Consider the following 25524-nt stretch of genomic DNA (forward strand, 5'->3'; position numbering starts at 1 on the left):
ATATAGCTCATGAGTAACTGAAACAAATCGATTAATGATCTGCCAGTTTAAGCCAGTTAAAACTAGGAAATTAATAAGTTACCCTGGATAGACTCCTATGACAGCTGTCATAGAATAGTGGGACACCCTGGAAATGTGCTAGCACATGTCCATCAGCAGCCACTCAAGTAACAAACAAAATGCTTGGATGCCAGAACAGATTATAGAGACAAGTGAAGAAGACCTTAACTATTTGTGACATCCATCCAATATTAGCACATTTGAAAAACTGATTTCTAGATTAAGGTTTAAATTTCTCAGGGATCATTTAGGGTTTCTTTTTAAAATTCCTATGTAAATTGTTGATTCTGTTATTTTTCCCATTTTCAGAAAACATTATTTTAGTCTTCAATCTGACTTAATGGTGTGGTACATAAAATAATGGTATTACTGACTTAAAACTGATGAGATATAGTAGTATCATAATGCTGGCTTTCTAAAGTTTTAGCATTTTTCTAAACATGCCAGAGAAACCAGGATGAATCCTGGAAGCGTAGTCATGTGCATTGGACTGTAAACACAGTATGTTAAAATGTTGGCTTTAGAACTTGAAATGTTCATATCTGGGTTGTTGTAGGACCTGCGGGCACTTGCTTTGCTCCTGTCAGTACACACTCCCAAACAATTAAACCCAGCTCTCATTCCAACTCTGCAAGAGCTTTTAAGCAAATGCAGGACTTGTCTACAGCAGAGAAACTCACTCCAAGAGCAAGAAGCCAAAGAAAGAAAAACTAAAGGTTAGCCTTATGGACCGGTATTGCCTTTCGGGTGGGAGAAGGGAAGAATACACGGGGTTTATGTTCACTTGGGCCTCCTAAGCATAAATGCTAAAAAGGAAATTTCCCACAAACACCCCTCAGTGTGATCTTAATGCCTCCTTTCAGAGAAGTTTGTTTTGATGATTTTCAGATGATGAAGGGGCAACTCCTGTGAAAAGACGGCGTGTTAGCAGTGATGAGGAGCACACTGCAGACAGCTGCATCAGTGACACGAAAACAGAAACCAGGGAGGCCCTGACCCCGACTAGTACTTCGGACAATGAGACCAGAGACTCCTCAATTATCGACCCAGGAACTGAGCAAGATCTTCCTTCCCCTGAAAATAGTTCTGTTAAAGAATACCGAATGGAAGTTCCATCTTCGTTTTCAGAAGACATGTCAAATACCAGGTCACAGCATGCAGAAGAACAGTCCAACAATGGTAGATTTGAAGATTGTAAAGAATTTAAAGACCTCCACTGTTCCAAGGATTCTAACCTAGCAGAGGAAGAATCCGAGTTCCCTTCTACTTCTATCTCTGCAGTTCTGTCTGACTTAGCTGACTTGAGAAGTTGTGATGGTCAAACTTTGCCTTCCCAGGACCCTGAGGCTGCTTTATCACTCAGTTGTGGCCATTCCAGAGGACTCTTTAGTCACATGCAGCAACACGACATTTTAGATACCCTGTGTAGGACCATTGAATCTACGATCCATGTGGTCACAAGGATATCTGGCAAAGGAAACCAAGCTGCTTCTTGACATTAGATGTAGCATGTCTACTTTTAAGGGCCCCCCCCCTTCCAATGCTGTTTGTATAAGTTTTGCTTATTTCTGTTTTTGTGCTTCAGTTTGTCCAGTGCTCTCTGCTTGAATGGCAAGATAGATTTATAGGCTTAATTCTTGGTCAGGCAGAACTCCAGATGAAAAAAATTTGCATCTTCAGTATACTTTCTAAAGGGCAATCAGATAATGGATATGTTTTATGTAATTAAGAGTTCACTGTAGTGGCTTTCATTTAATATGGCTGTCTGGGAGGAACAGGGTTCCCTGGCCCTGTACGATGTAATTTAAACTTACAGCATTTTTACTGTGTATAATATGGTGTCCTCTGTGCCAGTTTTGTACCTTATAATAGAGGCAGATTGCCTCCGATCGCTGTGGTTCTTATTATCAAAATTAAGTTTACTTGTATACGGAACAACCACAAGAAATTTGATTCTGTAAAGAATCCTCTTTAGCTGTGGCCTGGCAGTATATAAATGGTGCTTTATTTAACAGAATACCTGTGGAGGAAATAAAGCACACTTGATGTAAAAATAATTGTTTTATTTTTATTGACATGACTGATTGCTATTCTGTGCACTTAATTAAACTGATTGTGATGACTTTTCATTTGTTTACATACGTTGCTTCAGTCTTCTCAGATGGACATAATTAAGAAAACTGAATGGGGGGGAAGCACTTACCATATTAGAAGTCTTAGTGGCAGTCCAAATAGCAGCTTATTCCCATACTTTTCAGTCCTCTCCATCCTGAAGTGCGTAACTGCTGCGGAGAAAAGTGTAACACACGACAGCCAACACACCCTCCCTTCAACATGCTTCCGAATGCAACATGCCACTGTTTACCTACCTACTGTGTTTCCCCGAAAATAAGACCAGGTCTTACATTAATTTTTGCTCCCAAAGACGCTTTAAGGGCTTATGTTTAGGGGCTGTCATCTTGAAAAATCATGCTAGGGCTTATTTTCTATTTAAGTCTTATTTTCGGGGAAACACGGTAAGAGCTACATACCTTAAAAACTGAAGTAAAATAAAGGAATGGTAGCAACATGCCACTTATTTCTTGTCTTCCTGAACTAAACTACAGGTGAAGCTACCTTGCTAGAAGGACAAGCTTCAGCTTGGGAAACATGAACTATCTGTACTCAGAGATTCAGTCTATTCCCAAGGAGCATCTATGAGAGTTAAGGTCAATACTTCATTTTCGGTTGCTTGCTGCTTCTAACTCAGTGCCAAGTCTAGTTGGAGTAAAGATTCAAGCATCACTTTCAATTCTGCAAAGTTCATGGATTTCATCCACTATAAAGTTTTTGTCTTCTTTTTTAAAAGGAATAGGGAAGCCATAACCTTGACACTTTCTGCTTACAAAAAGTAATGCCCTTACAAAATCTTTTAATTCAAACATTTAAGGTGGTCAACTGCAGTAAACCTTTTATTTCTTCAAAATGCTGCTGCTTCCAACAGAACTTCATGTTCTCTTCGTTACAGGCAGGAACACCTTTACATTCCAACTGTAATTCCGTTTGCCCTGGAGTGGACACAAAATTCAGTGCAACTGTCGCATAGTGTTCTGGAAGAAAAATAGGAAAAGTTATAAATACTATTCTGCTTTTCTTGGGGGCAGGGGAACAACTTGAGTGTGTTCAGACTCATAACAAAGGGTACTAATAGCATACCTTCTGGCCAGTTCCTACATCTCCATTTCATGACGATCTTTTTATTTGTTAACTGAAAACAAAGGGAAAATTCCACTGAAAAACATCTTTTAAAACTTCCTACAGAGAAAAACAAATTGTTCATTAAAACCTCCATGTATAGTAAAAGTAATGAGTAACATACAGTCCCGTCTTCCAGTTTATATGCCAGCAGCACTGACCTAGTGCCAAAAAGGAACACCAGTTAACATCAAGGACAGAAGAACAGTAATTACTGGTAATGAGAAAAGAGCTGATGTCAAAGGTAACGGAAATGACACTTGGCAATACAGAACCTAGTGATGGAGGTGGCAGAAAGCTGAACATTCCAGACCAAGAGTTAGGAGGAATTACACTTGTTTCTTCTAAAATCATAAGCATTAGCATAAGACTGAAACTAAGGCGCACATCTTTATCATTAGTATATGTATCATTTTTTATTTGCTCTGTAACCAACTTTATCAAGTTCAAGTTTCTGTGAACTCAGATAAAAACCCAAAGTAAGTTAAAAACAGCATTGATTTAAAAAGCAATATTAATGGAAACGAGTCAGTCCCCAGCTCACTTTTCTTTATTACTTACCAATTCTATATATTCACCGCTGATGTTCCCATCAAACATCTGGAATTTCCCTCCCTTTTCAGCTTCTAATATGGCAGGAGATTTAGAAAATTTTTGCACCAACTAACGAAGCAAAACATAGTAGACATGTTATTTCAGCACGTGCTCACCTTTTTAACCTAAATGTACTAATACAACAATTACTATGGTTTGGGTTTTTTCCTTTTTTTTTTTTAATCCTGAAGTACTTATAGATTTGTCTTCTCTTTCCCTTGCAGAGGGAGTAAACCCAGTAAATTAATGCATCCCCTAAATGCCGGTATCCCAAAATGCCCATCTTTCCCCCGCTCAAATTTTTCAAAAGCTATCCTACACGACTGCTCTCACCACAATTCCAGGTCTCTTCCATCAGAAAAGCTCGGCCATAAGGGAAACGCAAACCAGCTCCAGTTCTGAGCAGCACGTTTCCTCCCAGGGTCAGCATTTAAGATCCTGGTTTAGGGAGTTAACTTACGTCCTTCACAGTGAAGACGCTGTACAGCTGCTCTGCAGCTGCGTCAAACATTGCCGTCATGTGCAGCGCCACCGTGGGAATCCTTACCCCCAGTGCCACTGGCGACGAGCCCTGAAGTGAGAAGAGGTTAAAAAGAGAATTAACATACCAGAGAGAAAGCTGCTGAGATGTGAAAATTCAGTCTTCCACCCAGCCTTCGTAAAACGCCAAAATGTCCCAAATTCCACCCTACCCATTCAGACACAGAAATAGCATCAAAAGCCTTTTTTTTTTTTTTTTTTTAGCATCACCAATCCTGGTCTTTATTTTGGAAACAGCTCATTATTCCTATGAGCTCTTTAGCTCTGTTCTCCTGGCTTATGTCCTACTTGGTCATGTAATACAGCCCAAAGGGCATAAAGATAAGCCGATGAAGGACAACAGAACCTAAGGACAAAGGTGTCATTCATTCACCACCAGATTCCAAGAATAGGATCTAAAACCTCCTAATCCAAAAGCCTGGAGAGAAAGTTCTTACACTGTAGCATGTGAACTAAAGTCACCTGGTGTGTAAACTTGCCCACCAGAGAACAGTGCCTTCAGAACACTGTCTTGAGCTAAATTCAATATTTATCGCACAGAAAGGCCTGTTTATACATTCCCTTCCATCAAGGATGGAAGTCTCATTTCATCATTTGCACCAAAATGGCAGAGGATGTAGGGATGGGTTAACTGGGCCCCCCTCACTATCCTTTTCAGTTCTCCATCATTGAAAGGCTCTTGAGAGCTTTGAAGCATTTTCATTAAGCGCTTCCTTTCCCTTTCCCTACATATTGGCCACCAGAGATCATACCTGCAAGGTATTCTCACTCAGTTTCCTTTTAATAGTCAATTCCTGGGTTGCCGTAGCTTTTGTTGGTAAAATCATTCCCACTGTAAATTCTACAAAGAAACATGGGAAGTAGTTTTAATAAAGAATTTACTCCGCTTCAGCACCAATAGGCAGAAAACCCAAAACAGCATGTAAGAAAATAACTGATACTTATAAAAAGAACTAATCATTTTGAGAGTTTCAAAACTACTCCACGTTTTTATATATAAAACTATTAACCCAAGTGCCATAGCAACAAATGTCTTTTTTCCAAACTTTTATCTAGTTCTTAATAAAATAGCAAAATTTCTAATGTTCTTTAGCAAAAAGCTCAGTTTTCTACAACTAACTACTAATAGCTTTATGGCCTTCACCTACTGTCAAGCCAGACTCACTGCTTTACCACCTCACAAAGCTCGGCCTCACCATATTCAAGCCTATGGGCCAGCCATGTGTGGTCTGATGGGGAAGTGGTGACGCCAAACCCTCCATGCCAACACCTAGACACGAAGCCAAGCCCAAGGATGACGTGCAGACATATAGGCCCTGTGGGCCATTTTGCCTAGCAAGTAACATCTCTAATTTGGGGAAGTAAACACAAGTATCCTCACTTCCACACAGGGTAGGAATTATCTAGGTAAATCTCAACTACCCCTGTAATACCTGCAGTCACTTTCATTCATTCATTCGTTCAACAAAGATTTATTAAGCACCTACTATGTGCCAGGCTTTGTGCTAGATGCTGGAGATACAGCAGAGAACAAGACAGACACCTTCCATGCCCTCAGGGAGCTTATGGTCTAGCAGGGAAGACAGACATTAAGTAATTATACAACGACTGATTAAGTAATTATCATTCCAGAAAACTATTAACAATTCTGTAGGCAAAACGGTTCACGCTGTGTTTATGATAACTAATTATGGTCTTACTTATGACTAGCTCTCAACCTCCAGACTACAATTTATCCTGCAGCATAAAGACCTGTTTCTGGAGCCCAACCTGGGAGCATAACTTGGGTAAAGTGCAGAGCATAACCTGGGTAAACAGAAAAGGGACCCTCTGGTTCACAAGAGATGCCTTCCTTACCCGTCTTAAGCGCCTTCAGGTAATGTCCCCGGGCTTCGCTGACTCGGGCGGTGCCTGCCGTCCTCATAAGCTCCTTCAGTACATCCCCATCGCCTTTCTTTTTACTCACGTTCACCTACAAATCAGAAAAATACAAACCTTAGAAAAATTGGATTTGATGTATTCTTACGGTATTGGGACACATGAAGGAGTGATTGTGAGGGAATGGGAAGAGGTGGCTGTAAGATGTGACAGGTTTCTTGCTACAGTTTGAGAAGATGTAAGAGTTTTTTAATCAAGGCTCCATTGATCGGGCTGGCCAAATCTCCAATGGGCTTCTTAGAAAGTGAACCCCTTAATCTGCATACAATCCTTTCTGTGTATATGTATTACATTTAGGAGGCAGTCCCAGGCTTGTGGCAGGGTCTAGAAAGGCGCTGTCCAGTACTGTCGCCACCAGCCGCAGCAGGCTACTGAGCGCTCCAAGTGCAGCTGGTCTCCTTTGAAATGTGCTGTAAGTGTAAAATACTACCAGACTTGAAAGACTTAGTACAAAAAAAGAATGTAAAATAATCTCAGTAATTTTGATATTAATTACATGTTAAAAGAATATTTTTATATATTGCGTTAAATAAAAACATTATTAAAATGAATTTCATCTGTTTCTTTTAACTTATTTAACATGGCTACTAGAAAATTTTACAGGCCATATGTGGCTTGCATTGTATTTCTATTGAACAGCGCTGGTCTAGAACCCCAAAGCCCGTGTCATTAGGACCAACAAGTCCCCACATAATATGGCTTTGAGCTACACAGTTTTGGCAAAGAGGAAGGAGCGTTGGCAAAGGTAGAGGAAAAGGGGAAAAGGAAAGGAAAGAGGGAGATAAGGAAGGAAGGGGGGTAAAGGGGAGGAAAGTGACGGGGGAGGGGAGAGAGATGGGGAGAAGCCGGGAAAGGGGAGCATCAAAGTGCTGTTCTGGGGGCGCCTGATATTCTCAGAGTGAAAAAAGGTGTTGGTTAGAAAACATGGAGTGTCCCTATGATTCAGCTGAGCTGAGCCTGGCCCCAGGCCCAAAGCAAAGGGTTTGTTCTATAAAGCTACCAAGGATTGAATCTAAAAGATTCAGTTTAACATGCTGATGAAAAGTTTCTCAGCTGACGGATCTGAATATCACAAAGTAAAATCACAGCCCGAGTACAGAAACCACGTGCCTGAAGGTATGTCTGAGACAGCCCACTTTTCTGGCATTTTATAACCTTTAATAAGACGAGTCATAGACATGTTGCTCAGTAGAATTTAAATTTTGTATCTTTGAAAACCTTCACATTGAATGAATACATTCACAAATCAAAAAGACCCTTTGTCAAACTATTTGGTTTGGAAAACAGAGTTGCTGAACAAATGGTCTCTCCCCAGAAGCAAGCTTTCAGCTTATTGAAAACCAAGCTTCTGAGTTACACAGGCTCTATCTCCCAAGAGAACTAGGGAAGCCAGTAAAAAGCAACACATACTAACTAGTTTACAAAAAAACATACAACATAACCAAGGGAGATACCAGCGGAAAGCTGAGAATTCTCACTATTAAAGGGAAACAGCAAAGACCCAGGGGAGGAGGAACCAAGGCCCATTCACCGAGCTGTGCGAGCTGCCTGCACTTTACAGTACGTGCGCTGTCACAGTTATCTGGCAACAGCCCTGGAAGACGAATTCACCCTGTTTCCCAGCTGAGGCCAGAGGGTGCACTCACCTGCCCAGGCCCCACACCTGGGTCCTTGAGGGTGGGCTAAGGCTTCCTCAGCTTCCTCTTTCCTACACGGCTCGCTCCAGGCCCCATGCTGCCCCCGCAGAACAGCAACCCTTGGCAAATGAGCCCCCGAGAGAAACCAAAACCACAGCACAGGAATCACACAGTGTGACCAACAGTTTTTTCAAATACTCAACACCTGTAGCAGAAGCTTGATTTAAAAAAAAAAAAAAAAATCATCAGATACCTCACCTCAGTGTCATCCACTTCGTTTTCTTCAGAAAGGTTGGGTATTTCAATCAACCCCTTGTGCTTTGCACCAGATTCTTTAATTGTACCTAAAATGAACAAAACAAGTTTTTCAATTATAAAGTAACAACTAGTGTATTCAAACCTGCCCTGCATAACTGAACAGCCAAGCCGCCCACAGGTGCCACCACCGCTGGCAGCAAGGCAGGCTGAAGGCTTTACCACCACCACGTGGGTATCCAAACTGACCCTGCTCTGCCGGCCCCCAGCAGAAGCAACCAACCAAGAAAGGCGGGGGTAGAACCTGGCCAATGCAAATGCACACGAAATCAGGGGCCAGGTGGAAGCTTGGGTTAGAGTAAGCGAGTCTGTAACCAATGTTTCTCAGCCCCCCATATTCTTTACCATATCAAAGGATATGAGGAGTCACAAAAGGGAAGGAAGAACAAAAAGAGACAATGAGTTCTGATCGTGGAAAGAGGGGAGGGAGACTGTGGATTGGGCAGGTTCGGTTTGGAATCCATGCAGCTGCATTTCTTTCAACACCAGGGTGTTGATTTCAGTGATGACATCAATATGGCCACATAGATTATTATTCATGACTTCACTTCCCCTCACAAGATGACCAACTAGCAGCTATGCATAAGCAAGGCACTACTGTGCAAATCCCAGCACGCAGCGGGGAGGCTGAAGCAGCCTCCCGGACCAGGGACAGAGAAGCACTGCATTACAAGGGTGGGAGGCGTGTAACACTGACAAAGCGCCCTCCCGCAGGCCAGCTCAGGGACACTGAAACGGCCCCACTGTGGTTTCTCAAGTGGAGAAAAAAGCACGAGGTGGACAGCCAGGTCCCCCAGAATTGTGGGATGCTTCCCGAAAGGCCCACTTCCGACTTGCATCACAGGGACCACTGGGAATCAGAGACAGAGTAGGGGGCCAGAGCTTTTGGCTGCCAGCACTCCAGTCTTGGTGGACTGCATTCCTACTTGCAGCAGTGCGCGAGCAGAGATTCCAGCCACTCACGGCCCATCTGCAGAGCCGAGCTGGTAGCCCTGTCTGCCTAGGGACCTTGGTTGGCAATTCTGCCTGATTGGTGTCGCCAGTCAGTGGCCACAGCCAGCTGTGGAGCTTATTCTTGCACCAAGGCAAGGAAGCAAATGTGAAGACTCAACTACTGAGTGGAGCCTCTAGTCCCAACCATCCAGGGAACCTGGGGAACCACGGAACCCATTCTACAGCCCCAATCGAGCAGGGAGCCAAACCAGCAGCCCTGCTCAATTGCTGAGTATCATCTCTGGCCCCTCATAACCAGCGAGCCTGAGCCCAGCCGACAGCCCTGCCTGACTGCTAAGCACAGCTTGCAGCCCCATTCAGACAGGGAGCCCGGGGACCCCACCCAACCGCAGAGCAGTCTCTAGCCCCCCACCCACCTGCTGGAGGCACCTCCTGACTGAGCCACCTTGCTCAACAGCGGAGCAGAGCCAGCAGCCTACGTGACCGTGAAGGCTCGACTGCAGACCGCCGGCCGGCCTATCACAGAGCACAGCCTGAGGGGTTCCAGCCACAAAGTCCTGCCTGTGGCCCCGCCTACACAGACAGAACCCAGCCAGCGCCACCATCTGGTCAGGGAGCACAGTCTGAGACCCCCCCCCCAACTAGGAGCCAGGGAAGCCCAGCCCACAGACCTGCCCAATTACAGACTCCAGCCAGTGGCTGTGCCCTGCCTGACCCCACCTGACCAGAGGTAACTGCAGAGCCCAGCTAGTAGCCAATGTGACCATGGAAAACAGCCAGCAGTGCCACCAGGTCCAGAAGCCCACCCAGTTGCCCTGCTTGAACATTGAACCCAGCTAATGGCAGCCCACCCCGCAACCTAAAGCTCAGGTGGCTGACCCCACCCAACTAGAGACCCTGACAGCAAGCCCCACCAGACCGTGGGCAATGCTGGCTGGCTCCTTCAGTAACCCAAACTGAGCTAGATAGCGAAGGTTTTGCCCTGCTGAGACAAACCTGTCCAGTCTGGCAAAGGGGACCACTTATATTTGCAAACACCAATGCAAGGAATCAAGGCTCATAAATCAGGTAAATGTGACACCATCAAAGGAAACTAATAAAGCTCCAATAAATGACCCTAAAGAAATGGAGATCTATAAACTATGTGACCAGGAATTCAGAATAAACCTCTTAAAGAAGTTTTGTGAGCTACAACAGAGACAACAAAACAAAATTAGGAAAACAATGAATGAACAAAATGAGAAGTAAAAAAATAGGAAGTAAAAACAAAAAAAAACCAGAAATCCTAGAGCTATAGAAAACAATGACTAAAAATGAAACAGAGAGCTTCAATAGCTAACTCCAGTAAGCAGAAGAATCAGTGAAGTAGAAGATAGATTATTTACAATTATCCAGCCAGAGGAACAAAAAGAGTGAAGCTAACCTACAGGACTTATGCATTACCATCAAAAGAAACAATAGATACATTATGGGAATCCCAGAAGGGTAAGAGATAGAAAGTATATTTAAAACAATAATGGTGTTAAAAACACACACACAAAAAACCTCCCCAAACCCATTAAGAGAAATGGACATCCAGATTTATGAGGCCCTAAGACCCACTAAATATGGTGAACCCAAAAAGGGCTATACCAACACACATTATAATTAAGTTGTCAAAAGTCAAAGACACAGTTTTGAAACCAGCAAGAGAAAAGTGACTCATCACATACAAGAGTGCTTCCCCTGTATATCGGGGAATTTCTCAACAGGTATCTGACAAGTCAAGAGTGGGACGACACAGTCAAAATATTGAAAGGAAAGGCTGTCAACCAAGAAACCATACCCAGCAAAGCTGTTCTTCAGAAATGAAGAAGAAAGACTTTCTCAAACAAAAAAAGCTCAGGGTGTTCATCAACACTGAACTTGTTTATGAGAAATGCTAACGAACATTCTTCAAGCTGAAATAAAAAGATGCTAATTTGCATTATAAAAACATATGAATGTGTAAAACACACCGGTAATGGTAAATACACAGTCAAAGTCAGATTATCTAACATTGCAATGGTGCTGCACAATTCATGGACAATTCTACTTTAAAAATTTAAAAACAAATGTAACTGATATGCACAGTAACTTATGGTTATTTTTAACACATTTGTTTTTTTCTACTTTTAAAGTTAATTATAACATCAATCGGTTAAAATCAGTTAAGTTAGAACACTTACAGTAAATTGTAACATCAATAACCTAAAATGTGAAGAAGTGTAAATTTCTATATGCTATCAAAATTAAGTTGTCAGTTTAAATAGAGTGTTATAAATATATTTTATGTAAGCATCACAAAGAAAAAACTGTAGTACATACAAAAAGATTATAAAAAGGAGTCAAAGCATTTTTATATTTGACTGCACAAAAAGGCATCAAATCACCAAGGAGGTTGGCAGAAGAGGAAGCAAAGGAACATAGGAGCTATAAAACCCTCAGAAAACAATGAACAAAATGGCAATAGTAAGTCCTTAACTATCAATAATTATTTAAATATAAACGGATTACATTCTCTAATCAAAAGACATAATGGCTGACCGGATTAAAAAAAAAAAACAAAATCCAACAATATGCTCCCTATAAGAGCCTCATATTCGCTTTAAGGACACACATGAACTAAGACTGAAGGGATGGAAAAAGATATTGCAAGTAAATGGTGACCAAAAGAAAACAGAAGTACCTGTACTTATTTTAGACAAAATAGACTTTAAACTAAAAAAATGGTCATTATATAATGCTAAAGGGCCCAATTCATCATGAAGATATAAAAATTGTAAATATTTATGTACGCAACATCAAAGCACCTAAATATAAAAAATAAATAATAACAGAACTAAAAAGAGAAATAAATAGCAATATAATAATAGTTGGGAATTTTACTACCCAATTCTCAACAATGAACTGATTATCCAACCAGAAAACCAATAAGGAAATAGCAGATTTGAGCACTGTGGACCAAATGAATCCAATAGACATACAAAGAATATTTCAACAAACAGCAACAGAACACATATTCTTCTCAAGCACTCATGGAACATTTTCTAAGATAAATCATATGTTAGGTCACAAAACAAGTCTCAACAAATTCAAAAATATAGAAATTATAATAAGTATCTTTTCCAACCACAATGGTATGAAACTAAAACTCAATAACAGGAAGAAAGTTAGAAAATTCACAAATACGTAGAAATTAAACAAAACATTTTTGAACAACCAATGGCTCTAAGAAATCAAAGGAAATTTAAAAAAATATCTCGAGACAAATGAAAATGGAAACACATAACACACCAAAACCTACAGGATACAGCAAAAGCAGTTCTAAGAGAAAAGTTTGCAGCAACGAACATATACATCAAGAAAAAAGAAAGATCTCAAAGAACCTAACTTTGTACCTCAAGGAACTAGAAAAAGAACTAAGACAGAAGGTAACAGAAGAAAGGAAATAAAAAGCAATCTACAGACTAGTGCAATCCCTGTCAAAATTTCAGTGGCAATTTTCACAGAAATAGAACAATCCTAAAATGCATCTGGAAGACCCCAAATAGCTAAAGCAATCTTGATAAAGAACAAAGCTGGAGACATCACACTTCCTGATATCAAACTATATTACCCAGCTACAGGAATCAAAAGAGTATGTTATTGACATAAAAAAAAAAAAGACACAAAGATCAATGAAACAGAATAGAGAGCCCAGAAATAAACTCACGTACATATGATCAATTAATCTAAAACAAAGGAACCAAGACTGTACAGTGGGGAAAGGACAGTCTCTGCAATAAATGTTGCTGGAAAAACTGGGCAGCATGATCAAAAGACTGAAACTGGATCACTATCTTACACCACTCACAAAAATTAACTCAAAATGAATTGAAGATTTGACCGTAAGACTTGAAACCATAAAATTCCTAGAAGAAAATATAGGCACTAAGCCCCTTGACATCGAACTTTTTGACAATTTTTTGGATTAAACACTGAAAGCGAAGGCAACAAAAGGGACTGTATGAAACTACAAAGCCCCTGCACCGCAAAGGAAACCATCAACAAAATGAATAGGCAGCCTACCAAATGGGAGATATTTACAAATCACATATCTGATAAGAGGTTAATATCCAAAAATACATAAAGAACTCATGTAACTCAGCAACCAAAAAACAAGTAATGAGATTAAAAAATGATCAGAGGATCTGAATAGACATTTTTCCAAAGACAACATACAGATGTACAAGAAAAGGTGTTCAAAATTACCAATCATCAGGGAAATGCACATCAAAACCACAATGAGATATCACCTCACACTTGTTAGAAAGGCTATTCTCAAATAGACAAAAAATAATGACTGTTGGCAAAAATGTGAAGAAAAAGGAAGCCTTGTGCACTGTGGGTAGTATGTAAATTGGTACAGCTGCTATGGAAAACAGTATGGAGGGTCCTCAAAAATGTAAAAATAGAACTACTATATGATTCAGCAAATCCACATCTGAGTTTATATCCAAAGGAAATGAAATCACTGTCTTAAAAAGTTATCTGAACCCCTATATTCATTGAAGCATTATTTACAATAGCCAAGATATGAAAACAACCTAAGGGTTCATCAATGGATGAATGGATAAAGAAAATGAGATACACACACACACACACACACACACACACACACACACACACACACACAGGAATATTAGTCAATCATTATAAAGGAAATCCTGCCATTTGCATCAACATGATGGACCCTGAGGGCATGTGCTAAGTGAAATAAGTCAGAGAAACACAAATATTTTGTATGATCTCATTTAGGTTTGCAATGTACAAAGCCAAACTCACAGAAATAGAGAGAGTAGAATGGTGGTTGCAAGGGTGGGTGGGGAATGAAAGTGGTCAAAGGATACAAAGCGTAGAAAATTCCAGATACATCATGAATAAGCTCTGAGGAAGTAACGTACAGCATGGTGGCTATAGTTAACAGTAATATACTATATATTTGAAAGTTGATTAAGAGTAAATCTTAAAAGTTCTCAACATACACACACAAAAAAAATGTAACTATGTGAAGTGATGGATGTGTTAACTAACCTTATTGTGGAAATCACTGCCCTATATACACATTTATCAAACCATGTTGTATACCTTAAAATTCTACAATCTTATACGTCAGTTATAACTCACAAGGCTGGCAAAAAAATAAATTTAAAAAACACACACAAAAAGACCAGAGTGCTGCCTCCTCCCAGCAGGTCCCACTTGCCTCCTCTGGGACTCATTCTAGAGGAGAAAGCACAAGGGGAGGGCAAACCCTGCTCAGCCTGCCCTCTGGCTGCTGCCTGGGAGTGGCTGGGTCTTATCTTGCAAAGAAGCTGGTTGCTGCTTTGAGCTTAGAGAGATGGAAGGGACACAAGGCCATGAGCTTCCTCTGGGTACCTCAGACCCCTGCCTTGGGGGATTGGCGGGGGGCGAAGCAGGTATAAGGAACCAGATCCTGTTGTGGTCGAGCCAGTATAGGGCCACTGAAGGAGCAACTGACAGCAAACCCTCAGCCAAAAGGTTCCAAGACAGGAGGAGGACTACTTCTGATCCTGGCTGAAAGTCACCCTGAGCTAGCAGCGTGGCCACAGGACAGAGGCCCAAACTCTAACACAGCACAGTCCTCTAGAACAAGATCTCTCCCTCTCTCCTCCTCTTCCTTTGCCCCTTCGTCTTCACATCCCTGGTTATTTCAACAAGTATTTACTGAGCATCAACTGTCTACTCAGCCAGGAGCCAGGGAGAAATTATTCATTCAACAAATTATTCATTCAACAAATACACAATGTTCCAGACAGTGATCTAGGACTGAAACAAAACCAACAGATCCCTGACCAGAAGACCCAAAGAGTGAAAACAATCAAATGTCCACCAACTGATGAACGGATAAAACAAAATGGGTTGTATCTGTACAAGAGAATATTATACAACCATAAAAAAGAATGGAACATGCTACAACATGGATGAACCTTGAAAACATTATGCTAGGCGAAAGAAGCCAATCACACAGACCACACACTATATGATTCCATTCATATGAAATGTCCAGAACAGGCAAACCCATAGAGATAGGAAACAGACTAGTGGTTGCTGAGGACTGCTAATGGGTATAGGTTTTTGGGGGAGGGATGAAAATTTTCTAAAATTGATTGTAGTGATGGCTGCACACTTCTGTGAATATACTGAAAACCACTGAATTATATATACTTTAAGTGGGTGAATTATATACTATGTGAATTATATCTCAACAAAGCTGAGATTTTAAAAAATCCCTGCCATGATGAATTGGGGGTAAAGGGGAACCAGAATAATGTAAACAAAATATTTAAGTAACCATTATATATTATGGTATACCAAATGTCAGTGCTTTGGGGGGAAAATAAAACGGGGAACGGAAGCAGTACAAGGACGGCATCTGCAATTTTTACAGGATGAAGAGAGATGGTTTCACTCAGGGTCCAAAGAAGCCAGCAGGCAGCTATCTGGGGGAAGAGGGCTCCCTGCAGTAGCTCTGGGAAATTCTAGCGCTCACAAGTGCTGGAGGACAAAAGTTCAGTTGAAAGCAAAGAGCTCTAAGCAGCTCTGAGTGCTGGGAGAAAAGGAAGCCCCCAGCTTGTCAGACAAGGAACTCCACATATGGTATGGAGGTGTCTGGAACTATGGACACCAATTCAGGGGCCAGTATGTGTGGGTCCATAGCAGTTCTAAAAATACCTGCTGAATGAATGAATAATGAATCAATAGAGTCTGCCCTAAGACTGCCTCCAGCCCTGACTGTACCCGGAGGCCCGTTACCTTTCCAGCCCAGTTTGATGTTCCACTCATAGAAGAAAATCAGCTTCCCTTTACGGCTGCTGCAGGAAGCCTCACCTTCCACCTGCTTCAGCTCACTGATCTGGCAGCGACCAGCCTCATTCTCCACGACGATGCCCACCAAGAACTCACGGAGCTTCACCTTGGACCAGCTGGTGGCATCCCGCTCTGTCCTGCCAGCGATCAAAAGGGCAGAGCCATGAATGGAAGCCCCAGATGGTTTCACTCATCCAGCATGAGTTATCAGCGGAATGCCCAGGCCCAGCCCAGATCAGCCTAATTCCTTTCAAGGGGCCTTGAGAGACCTGCCACCCTCAAACGTACAAACACGCTTGTCAAACTTTCTGCCAAATCTCTTTTAATCCTCCTACTCGGTTCCTTAAGATATTATTAACTACTAGGTAAAATATTTTGTCTTAAAACCACCAGCTTATTTTGGAGAAAGGAAGTCCAGCAATCTGACCAGCTGGAAATGATGGGCAAAGCCTGGACCATATGAAAAGGTAGTACAACAACTGAAATAATTCTAATCATAACAAGACAAATTATCAAGCGTATTCATACATATTATTTCATGCAATCTCCCCAAATAATGTTCCCATTTTGGGGAGCAGAAATGAGCTGAGAGAAGTCCATGATGTATCCATGGTGACAGAAAGAGGAGGGAGGTCAGCTCCGAGCCCCCGGCCAGGGCTCCCCCTGTAAATGATCCCTTCACAGGCTGAGATGGCTTTGCTCTTCCCTGGACCTGTGTCCGCATCACCTGATGGCCTTAGTACCACAATCCTCAGAGAGGAGAGGGGCCCACACATCATTTTCTGAAGCTCTGGGGGAGAGAGGGACGCAGAAATAATCCTGTGCTCCAAATGAGGTACAAAAAGGATGTGTGACTTGTTCAAACTCCTCGAAGGCAGGGCTCACCGGAGGCCCATCAAGTTAGGTGTAGAGTTGAGATCCAAATTCCTGCTCTTTCCACTACATACAAACCAAACCACACACACTTTCTAGATTCATTTTAACTTCCAGAAACACCAAGAGGGCTGGGTGTGGGAGGGGGTAAGGGAAGGGAAGCTCTTAATTAGGGTACAGACTGTCAAAGTTGAAGAGGTAAATCAAAAGCCATTCTTGAAGGGCCCAACCCAACTTTCAAGAATATAAAACTGAAGTCCCAGGAGCAGTGCAGAGAAGATGACAGGTGCCCAGACTCGGAGGGCCGCCCCAAGCCCTGAGGCTACAGACGAGCAGCTCGGTGGACGCTGGGGGAGGGGAAGGGACTCCTCCGCAGCGGTGCCAGCCCCGCCCCTCGGAGGGACTGCCGCCCGGGAGGCGCCCGCCGCCCACCCCCCACCCCCTCGCTCCACCCCGAGGGCACCGGGCACCGGCGCTGGCAGAGCGGCCCCACCGTCCCGCCCGACAGTCCCAGAGGGAGAAGGCCCGGAAGCCGCAGCCCTGGCCCGAGCCCGCCGCACCAGTGCCAGTCGTTCACATTGGTACCGTCCTCCCGCCCCTCCACGATCCGGCGCGGGTCGCCCTGGCCCCACTTGGCCTTGTCCGTGTTGGCGGCGCGGCCTCCGCGGGGATCAGAAAAGGGCAACCGAGTTGGGGGTGGCGGCGGTTGCGCTGCGGCACCGTCGCCCACGTCTCCGTCCTCCCAGGCCAGCATCGGAGCGTTCGCACCGCCCAGCAAGTGTCAGAAATGCCCGCCCCTGCGCCGCGCCGCCCGCCTCGCGCAGCGCCCCGCTCAGGCCGGGGCTGGGCGGCGGCTCCGCTGCAGGAAGCCGGGGCGCGGGGCGGGGTGTGGGAAAGGCGGGGCCCGGGAGAGGTCGGGGGCCCGGGAGAGGTCGGGGTCCCGGGAGAGGTCGGGGCCGACAGTTGGGGGGTGCGGGGAGGGCGTCTGGAAAGTGGGAGCGGGGCTTGGAAGGGGGCAGGGGCGATCCGGCAGGTGGCAGCGGAGGCCTTCGAGCGGTTAGTGCAGGAGCCAGGAAGACGGAACCTTGGCCTCCTCCGAAAGACCAAAACACCTCCTCTGGAGGATTCATTATTACTGCAGTGATTAGTTTCGATGCTACCAATGAGGAAGGGGCGCTTGAGAGCCAGCGGTGCTGGCGATGAGGATCGCAAGCGGCTGTCCAAGCTGACATCGGCCGCGCTCATCATTCGTTCCTGAGTAGAGGATACGACCAAGCACTGGATCGCTTTCTTTGCTGTACAACCGACTTCTGAGGTCGGAGAGCGTCCACGGTGCGTGGGACCTCCACTGTGCGCGCGCTCTTTACACCACATTCATGTTTTGTTTGAAAGTTTCTACAGAATTGGTGTACTTTGGTTCTCTCCTAGAGGTCAAGTCTCATGCCTTTCCAACACCTGTCCAAGTAGCACGAGCTACCACGTTCCCGGTTACTTCAAGAATGTTTACATTTTATTCATGTAATAATCCTTTTAGAGGACAAAAGAACGTGATTGCAGCGCATATTATTGCAGCTTGATGCAATTTTACATTCAAGTGGATATTAGTGATTCCTTTAACAAGTCTTCACCTTCCAGCAAGAACTCTGTACCAATTATTTGGAAGATGTTACCGAGGGGTCTGTGGATATTTACTTAGAAAAGAAAATGCATATGACAGTGGAAGGGTGGGGGTATCTGACTGTTCTGTTCCATGCTGGTGACCTGTCCTTTGTCTGTGGTCTGTATTCATCAATGAGATTAACTAACTAGTGGAGAACATTTTCTCCTTTACTTACTGGAGCTACTACATTCCATCATTTCCCAAAAAGCTACAGCAGTTATGTAAACAGACTGCTTCAAAGTGGTTTGGCCCCGAAACCAAGTAACATTTTAATTTCACCTTTTACTTCACCAAATGGATGGACGCTAACACATGGTATCAAATAGGAAAGGATTTCCATGGCAATACTTCTGGGCAGTGTTTTCTTGTGGACTAGCAGTGCGTCTGTTATCCAATTCATAGAGAATATTAATGATGGAATGTTACGTGGTAAGATTTAGATAGGTATAATTGGAACCTGTGGGAAATAAGACTTAGCAGAAAACTTACAAAAGCAGAAGCTATAATCACTAAAATTTTAAGTGGACAAAAAATGTGTAATATTTATATAAAAAGAGCTTATCCCAATGGAAATAATTTTGTTAAATCATAAGTGGAAAATATATTCTATGTAGATAATTGATCAAGAATTAAATTAACCTAAAAGAATTTGCTTCAAAAGTAATTTTGCAAAGAAAAGTCTTCAGAATTAATATAATCATTTTGAAAATATTTGCCTTAGAAAAACTGAGTAGGAGAAGGGGGAAAAATGGCGGTGTGAGGTGAGCCTCTGTAAAGCTCCCCTGGAATTTACAACAAATCGGACAACAATAACTCCACAAAGGACTCCCTGCACAGCAGACAGGCAAGACGAAGAGGCCCACTGCTGAATTCACCTCCAGGTGGGTGAATCGCGCAAGCGGGGGAGGAGGGAGAGAAGTGCGGAGACGGAGCCACGCGGGCGCAGGACGCAGACCTAGCTCAGTGCTCCGTGCTCACTGCATCCCGGAACTACCGCAGCTGCAGCTGTGGGAGAGGGAAAGACTTGGACTGCTAGGGCTCCGCTTATGGCCCACAGGGCTGAGGGGGCAGCATGCGAAACGGCTGAACCCAATGCTCGCTCACGGCAGATCTCGGAGCAAAGACTGAGGATAGAGGGCTGAAATTGGTGGTTTAAGCCCTCACTGCTGAGCGGAGAACAGAAGCCTTAGGCACGGAGACTAGCTGCCCTCTCCCTACCCTCCCAGAGCTCGCCCCGCCCCCACCTGCCCGGTGCTAGAAGCGATAAAGTAGCAGTGTCAGATCAAAGGACAGAATATTTGCTGCTCTGAGAACTGTGCACCGCAGACACAGATTCGCAGCTCAACTAGTTCCGGCAAAGAGGAGGGAGCTGTGGAAGCAGGACTGGCTGTGGTGGTGGTCGCCACCATTGCTCTGGGCCACCTCTCACAACTCACCCCGCCCCTGGCCCCACCTATCTGGGCGGATCCCTGCAGGAGTAAACAGAACTGCTGAAACAAACGGGCTCTGAATCTGGTGCAGAAAGAGCTTTGGAACTTCAAAAGCTCTTCGCATACCTATCAACCTGTTGCAGAAGCCACTCCTGTAGATGTCTAGGAAGAGAAATAGTAAATCGGTGATTGCCATGAATAACCAAGGCAACAAGATAGCTCAGAAAGAAAGTGAAAAGTCTCCAGAAAAGGAACTTAGAGATATGGAAATATGTGATTTAAATGACAGAGAATTCAAGATTGCAATTCTGAAAAAACTGAACGATGCAAGAAAACACAGAAAGGCAGTTTAATGAACTCAGAAACACACTCAAAGAACACCATGAGCATTTTACAAAAGAGATTGAAATCTTGAAAAAGAACTGAATAGAATTTCTGGAGATTAAGAACTCAATACAAGAAATTAACAATAAAACATCCAGCTTAGATAGTAGAATTGACCAGATGGAGGAAAGAATCAGTGATATCGAAGATAGGAACCTGGAATTTACACAGATGGAAGAAGAAAGAGACTTGAGACTTAAAAGAAATGAAAGAACTCTATAAGAACTTTCTGACTCCATCAGAAAGAGCAATATAACAATAATGGGCATACCAGAAGGAGAAGAAAGAGAGAAGGGAACAGAGAATATATTCAAACAAATCGTCGATGAGAACTTCCCAAACTTATGGAAAGAACTGGATCCTCGAATCCAAGAAGCAAATAGAACACCTAATTACCTCAATCCCAACAGGCCTTCACCAAGGCACATTGTATTCAAGCTGTCTAAAATCAATGACAAAGAAAGAATCCTCAAGGCAGCCAGGGAAAAGAAGACGGTAACTTACAAAGGAAAGCCCATAGATTATCATCAGATTTTTCAGCAGAAACTCTACAAGCTAGGAGGGAATGGAACCAAATATTCAAACTATTGAAAGAGAGAAATTATGAGCAAAGAATAATATATCCAGCAAAAATCTCCTTTAGATATGAAGGAGGAATAAAGACCTTTCCAGACATCCAGAAGCTGAGGGAATTTTCTAATACACGACCTGCACTACAAGAAATACTAAAGGAGGCTATTAGACCACCATCAACAGGGACAACTTGTGGTAACTGAGACATAAAAAGGGGGAGCGTAAAGGCCTGAACTGGAATATGGGAATAGAGAAAGTAAGCGTACTGAAGAAACTGGAATACTCTAAATATCAAACTTTCTTTTACATAAACTTAAGGGTAACCACTGAAAAATCATCCAGAACTGAAATATATACAGTAATAAAAGAAGAAACAGAGGGAAACATCATAGAATACCACCACACAGAAATAACAGACAACAAAAAGGCAAAGAAACAATGGAGACACAGCCTTACCAGAAAACTAAAGATAGAATGACAGAAAATGCTCACATATCAATAATCACCCTAAATGTAAATGGACTGAACTCACCAATAAAGAGACACAGGGTAGCAGATTGGATCAAAAAACTAAACCCAACCATATGCTGTCTACAAGAGACACATCTCAGCTACAAGGACAAGCATAGACTCAAAGTGAAAGGGTGGAAATAGACACTCCAAGCAAATGGAACCCAGAGAAAAGCAGGTGTAGCCATAATGATTTCCGATGAAACAGACTTCAGGGTGAAAAAGATAACAAGAGACAAAGATGGACATTTCATAATGGTAACGGGGACTATACAACAAGAAGACATAACAGTCATCAATATTTATGCCCCCAATCAGTGAGCACCAAAATATACCAAGCAACTACTAACAGAACTAAAGGGAGAAATTGACCAAAACACAATTATACTAGGGGACTTAAATACATCATTGACAGCTATGGATAGATCATCCAAACAGAAGATAAAAAACGAAATAGCAGCCCTAAATGACACATTAGATGAAATGGACATAATTGACATATATAGAGCACTTCACCTAAAACATCAGACTATACATTCTTCTCTAGTGTACATGGAACATTCTCAAGGATAGACCATATATTGGGACACAAAATCAGCCTCAGCAAATTTAAGAAGAATGAAATCATACCAAGCATATTCTCTGATCACAAAGCTTTGAAATTGGATATCAACTGCGAAAAGAAAGCAAAAAAAAACAAAAACACATGGAGATTAAACAACATACTTTCAAAGAACGACAGGGTCAAAGAAGAAATTAGAGGAGAGCTCAAAAGATACATGGAAACAAATGACAATGAAAATACATCCTACCAAAATATTTGGGATGCCGCGAAAGCGGTTTTAAGAAGGAAATTTATATCATTACAGGCCTATATGAAGAAACAAGAAAAATCCCAAATAAATAACCTCATGTTACACCTTAAAGAACTAGAAAAACAAGAATAAGCGAAACCCAAGGTCAGCAGAAGAAAGGAAATAACAAAAATCAGAGCAGACTAAATGAAATAGAGAACAAAAAGACAATAGAAAAAATTAATGTGACAAAGAGCTGGTTCTTTGAAAAGATTAAAAAAACTGACAAACCCTTGGCTAACTAACTACGATAAAAAGAGAGAAGACACTAATTAACAAAATCAGAAATGAAAAAGGGGAAGTTATCACGGACACCACAGAAATACAAAGGATTATCCAAGAATATATGAAGGACTATACGCCACCAAATTTAATAACTTAGAAGAAATGGACAAGTTCTTAGAAACACATAGCCTTCCAAGGCTGAATCGTGAAGAACTGGAAAATCTAAACAGGCCGATCACCAGTAACGAAATTGAATCAGTCATCCAAAACCTTCCCAAAATCAAAACTTCTGGACAAGATGGCTTCACCAGTGAATTCTACCAAACCTTCAAAGAGGATCTAATACCAATCCTGCTCAAACTCTTCCAAAAAATTGAACAAGAGTCAGTACTCCCTAACTCATTTTATGAGGCCAACATTACCCTGATACCAAAACCTGGTGAGGACAACACAAAAAAAGAAAACTACAGACCTATATCTCTGATGAATACAGACGCTAAAATCCTAAACAAAATTCTAGCAAATCGAATACAACGACGCATTAAAAAGATTATTCATCACGACCAAGTGGGGTTCATCCCCGGGGCACGAGGATGGTTCAACATTCGCAAATCCATCAATGTGATACATCACATAAACAAAATAAAGGACGAAAATCATATGATTCTATCAATTGATGCAGAAAAAGCATTTGATAAGATACAACATCCATTTATGATTAAAACACTTACTAAAACTGGTATAGAAGGAAAATACCTCAACATAATAAAGGCCATATACGACAAGCCCTCAGCTAATCTCATAATAAACGGTGAAAAGCTGAAGCCCTTTCAGGAACATGACAAGGTTGTCCCCTATCACCTCTGCTTTTCAACATAGTGTTGGAAGTCCTCGCCAGAGATATCAGGCGAGAGAAAGAAATAAAAGGCATCCAAATTGGGATTGAAGAAGTTAAATTGTCACTCTTTGCAGATGACATGATGCTATATATAGAAAACCCTAAAGACTCCACCAAAAAGCTATTAGAAACAATCAATGAATACAGTAAAGTTGCTGGCTACAAAAATCAAGGTACAAAAGTCCATTGCTTTCCTATACACCAACAATGAAATCTCAGAAAAAGAGATGGAAAAAACAATTCCTTTTGCAATTGCAGCAAAAAGAATAAAATACCTAGGAATAAACTTAACCAAGGATGTGAAGGATTTATATGCTGAAAACTATAAGACATTTTTGAAAGAAATTGAAGAAGACACAAAGAAATGGAAAGACATTCCGTGCTCATGGATTGGAAGAATCAACATAGTTAAAATGGCCATATTACCCAAAGCCATATACAGATTTAATGCAATCCCCATCAAAACCCCAATGGCATTTTTTAAAGAAATAGAACAAAAAATCATCAGATTTGTTTGGAACCACAAAAGACCCTGAATAGCCAAAGCAATATTTAAAAAAAAAGAACAATGCTGGAGGTATCACACTCCCTGATTTTTGCTTGTACTACAGGGCTACAATAATCAAAACAGCTTGGTATTGGCGGAAAAACAGACACAAAGACCAATGGAATAGAATTGAGAACCCAGAAATAAAACCACATAAATATGGACAGATAATTTTTGACAAAGAAGATAAAGACATACAATGGAGGAAAGACAGCCTCTTCAATAAATGGTGCTGGCAGAATTGGATAGCTACGTGCAAAAGAATGAAACTGGACTGCTATCTGTCACCATGTACCAAAATTAATTCAAAATGGATCAAAGACTTAAGCATAAGACCTGACACAATAAACTGCATTGAAGAAAACATAGGTACTAAACTTATGGACCCTGGGTTCAAAGAGCATTTTATGAATTTGACTCCAAAGGCAATGGAAGTAAAAGCTAAAATAAACGAATGGGATTATATGAAACTGAAAAGCTTCTGCACAGCAACAGAAACTATTGACAAAATAATGAGGCAACCAACTGAATGGGAGAAGATTTTTGCAAACAGTGCCTCTGATAAGGGGCTAATATCCAAAAATATACAAGGAACTCATGAAACTCAACAACAAAAAAACAAACAACCCAATTGAAAAATGGACAGAGGACCTGAAGAGACATTTCTCCAAAGAGGATATACACATGGCAAATAGACATATGAAAAAATGCTCAACATCGCTAATCATCAGAGAAATGCAAATGAAAACCACAACGAGATATCACCTCACCCCAGTCAGAATGGTTTTCATCAATAAGACAAATAGTAACAAGTGTTGGAGAGGCTGTGGAGAAAAAGGAACCCTCATACACTGTTGGTGGGAATGCAGACTGGTGCAGCCGTTATGGAAGGCAGTGTGGAGGTTTCTCAAGAAATTACGAATAGAATTACCATATGACCCAGCAATCGCTCTCCTGGGTATCTACCCAAAAAATCTGAAAGCATTTCTCTATAGAGACACGTGTACTCCAATGTTCATTGCAGCTTTGTTTACGGTGGCCAAGACATGGAAACAACCAAAATGTCCTTCAATGGATGAATGGATAAAGAAGTTGTGGTATATATACACAATGGAATACTATTCCGTGTTAAGGAAAGATGATATAGGAGCATTTGTGACAACATGGATGGATCTTGAGAGTATAATGCTAAGTGAAATAAGTCAGACAGACAAAGCAGAGAACCCTATGATTTCACTGATATGTGGTATATAAACCTAAAAGAACAAGACAAACAAATGAGAAAGAAAAACTCATAGACACAGACAATAATTTAGTGGTTACCAGAGGGTAAGGGGGTGGGCGGTGGGTGATGAGGGTAAAGGGGATCAAATATATGGTGATGGAAGGAGAACTGACTCTGGCTGG

At 42.0% G+C, this 25524-nt stretch overlaps 2 protein-coding genes across 6 annotated transcripts in view; one reads left to right on the forward strand and one right to left on the reverse strand.

Moving 5' to 3' along the window:
- The window catches only part of USP34 (ubiquitin specific peptidase 34), a 214361-nt gene extending 212172 nt beyond the window's left edge, over nt 1-2189 (forward strand). For all 5 annotated transcript variants that reach the window (XM_081069154.1, XM_081069153.1, XM_081069152.1 and 2 more), the window contains 2 exons: nt 617-776; nt 949-2189. In XM_081069154.1, coding sequence (XP_080925280.1) covers nt 617-776; nt 949-1556 — 768 coding nt within the window. In that variant the 3' untranslated portion in view covers nt 1557-2189. The remainder of the gene's footprint in view (nt 1-616; nt 777-948) is intronic.
- Nucleotides 2144-17790, reverse strand: LOC308506001 (activator of 90 kDa heat shock protein ATPase homolog 2-like; the record flags this gene model as incomplete). Its single annotated transcript, XM_081068843.1, has 10 exons — nt 2144-2345; nt 3009-3149; nt 3256-3307; nt 3856-3957; nt 4349-4459; nt 5181-5269; nt 6286-6400; nt 8262-8347; nt 16110-16300; nt 17597-17790. The coding sequence occupies 10 exons, from the start codon at nt 17788-17790 to the stop codon at nt 2260-2262; spliced, it is 1167 nt and encodes a 388-aa protein (XP_080924969.1). The 3' UTR covers nt 2144-2259.
- Between the last annotated feature and the right edge of the window lie 7734 nt (nt 17791-25524).

The sequence above is a fragment of the Rhinolophus hipposideros genome (genome assembly GCF_964194185.1).
Source record: "Rhinolophus hipposideros genome assembly, chromosome: 12".
NCBI classification, from domain to species: domain Eukaryota; kingdom Metazoa; phylum Chordata; class Mammalia; order Chiroptera; family Rhinolophidae; genus Rhinolophus; species Rhinolophus hipposideros.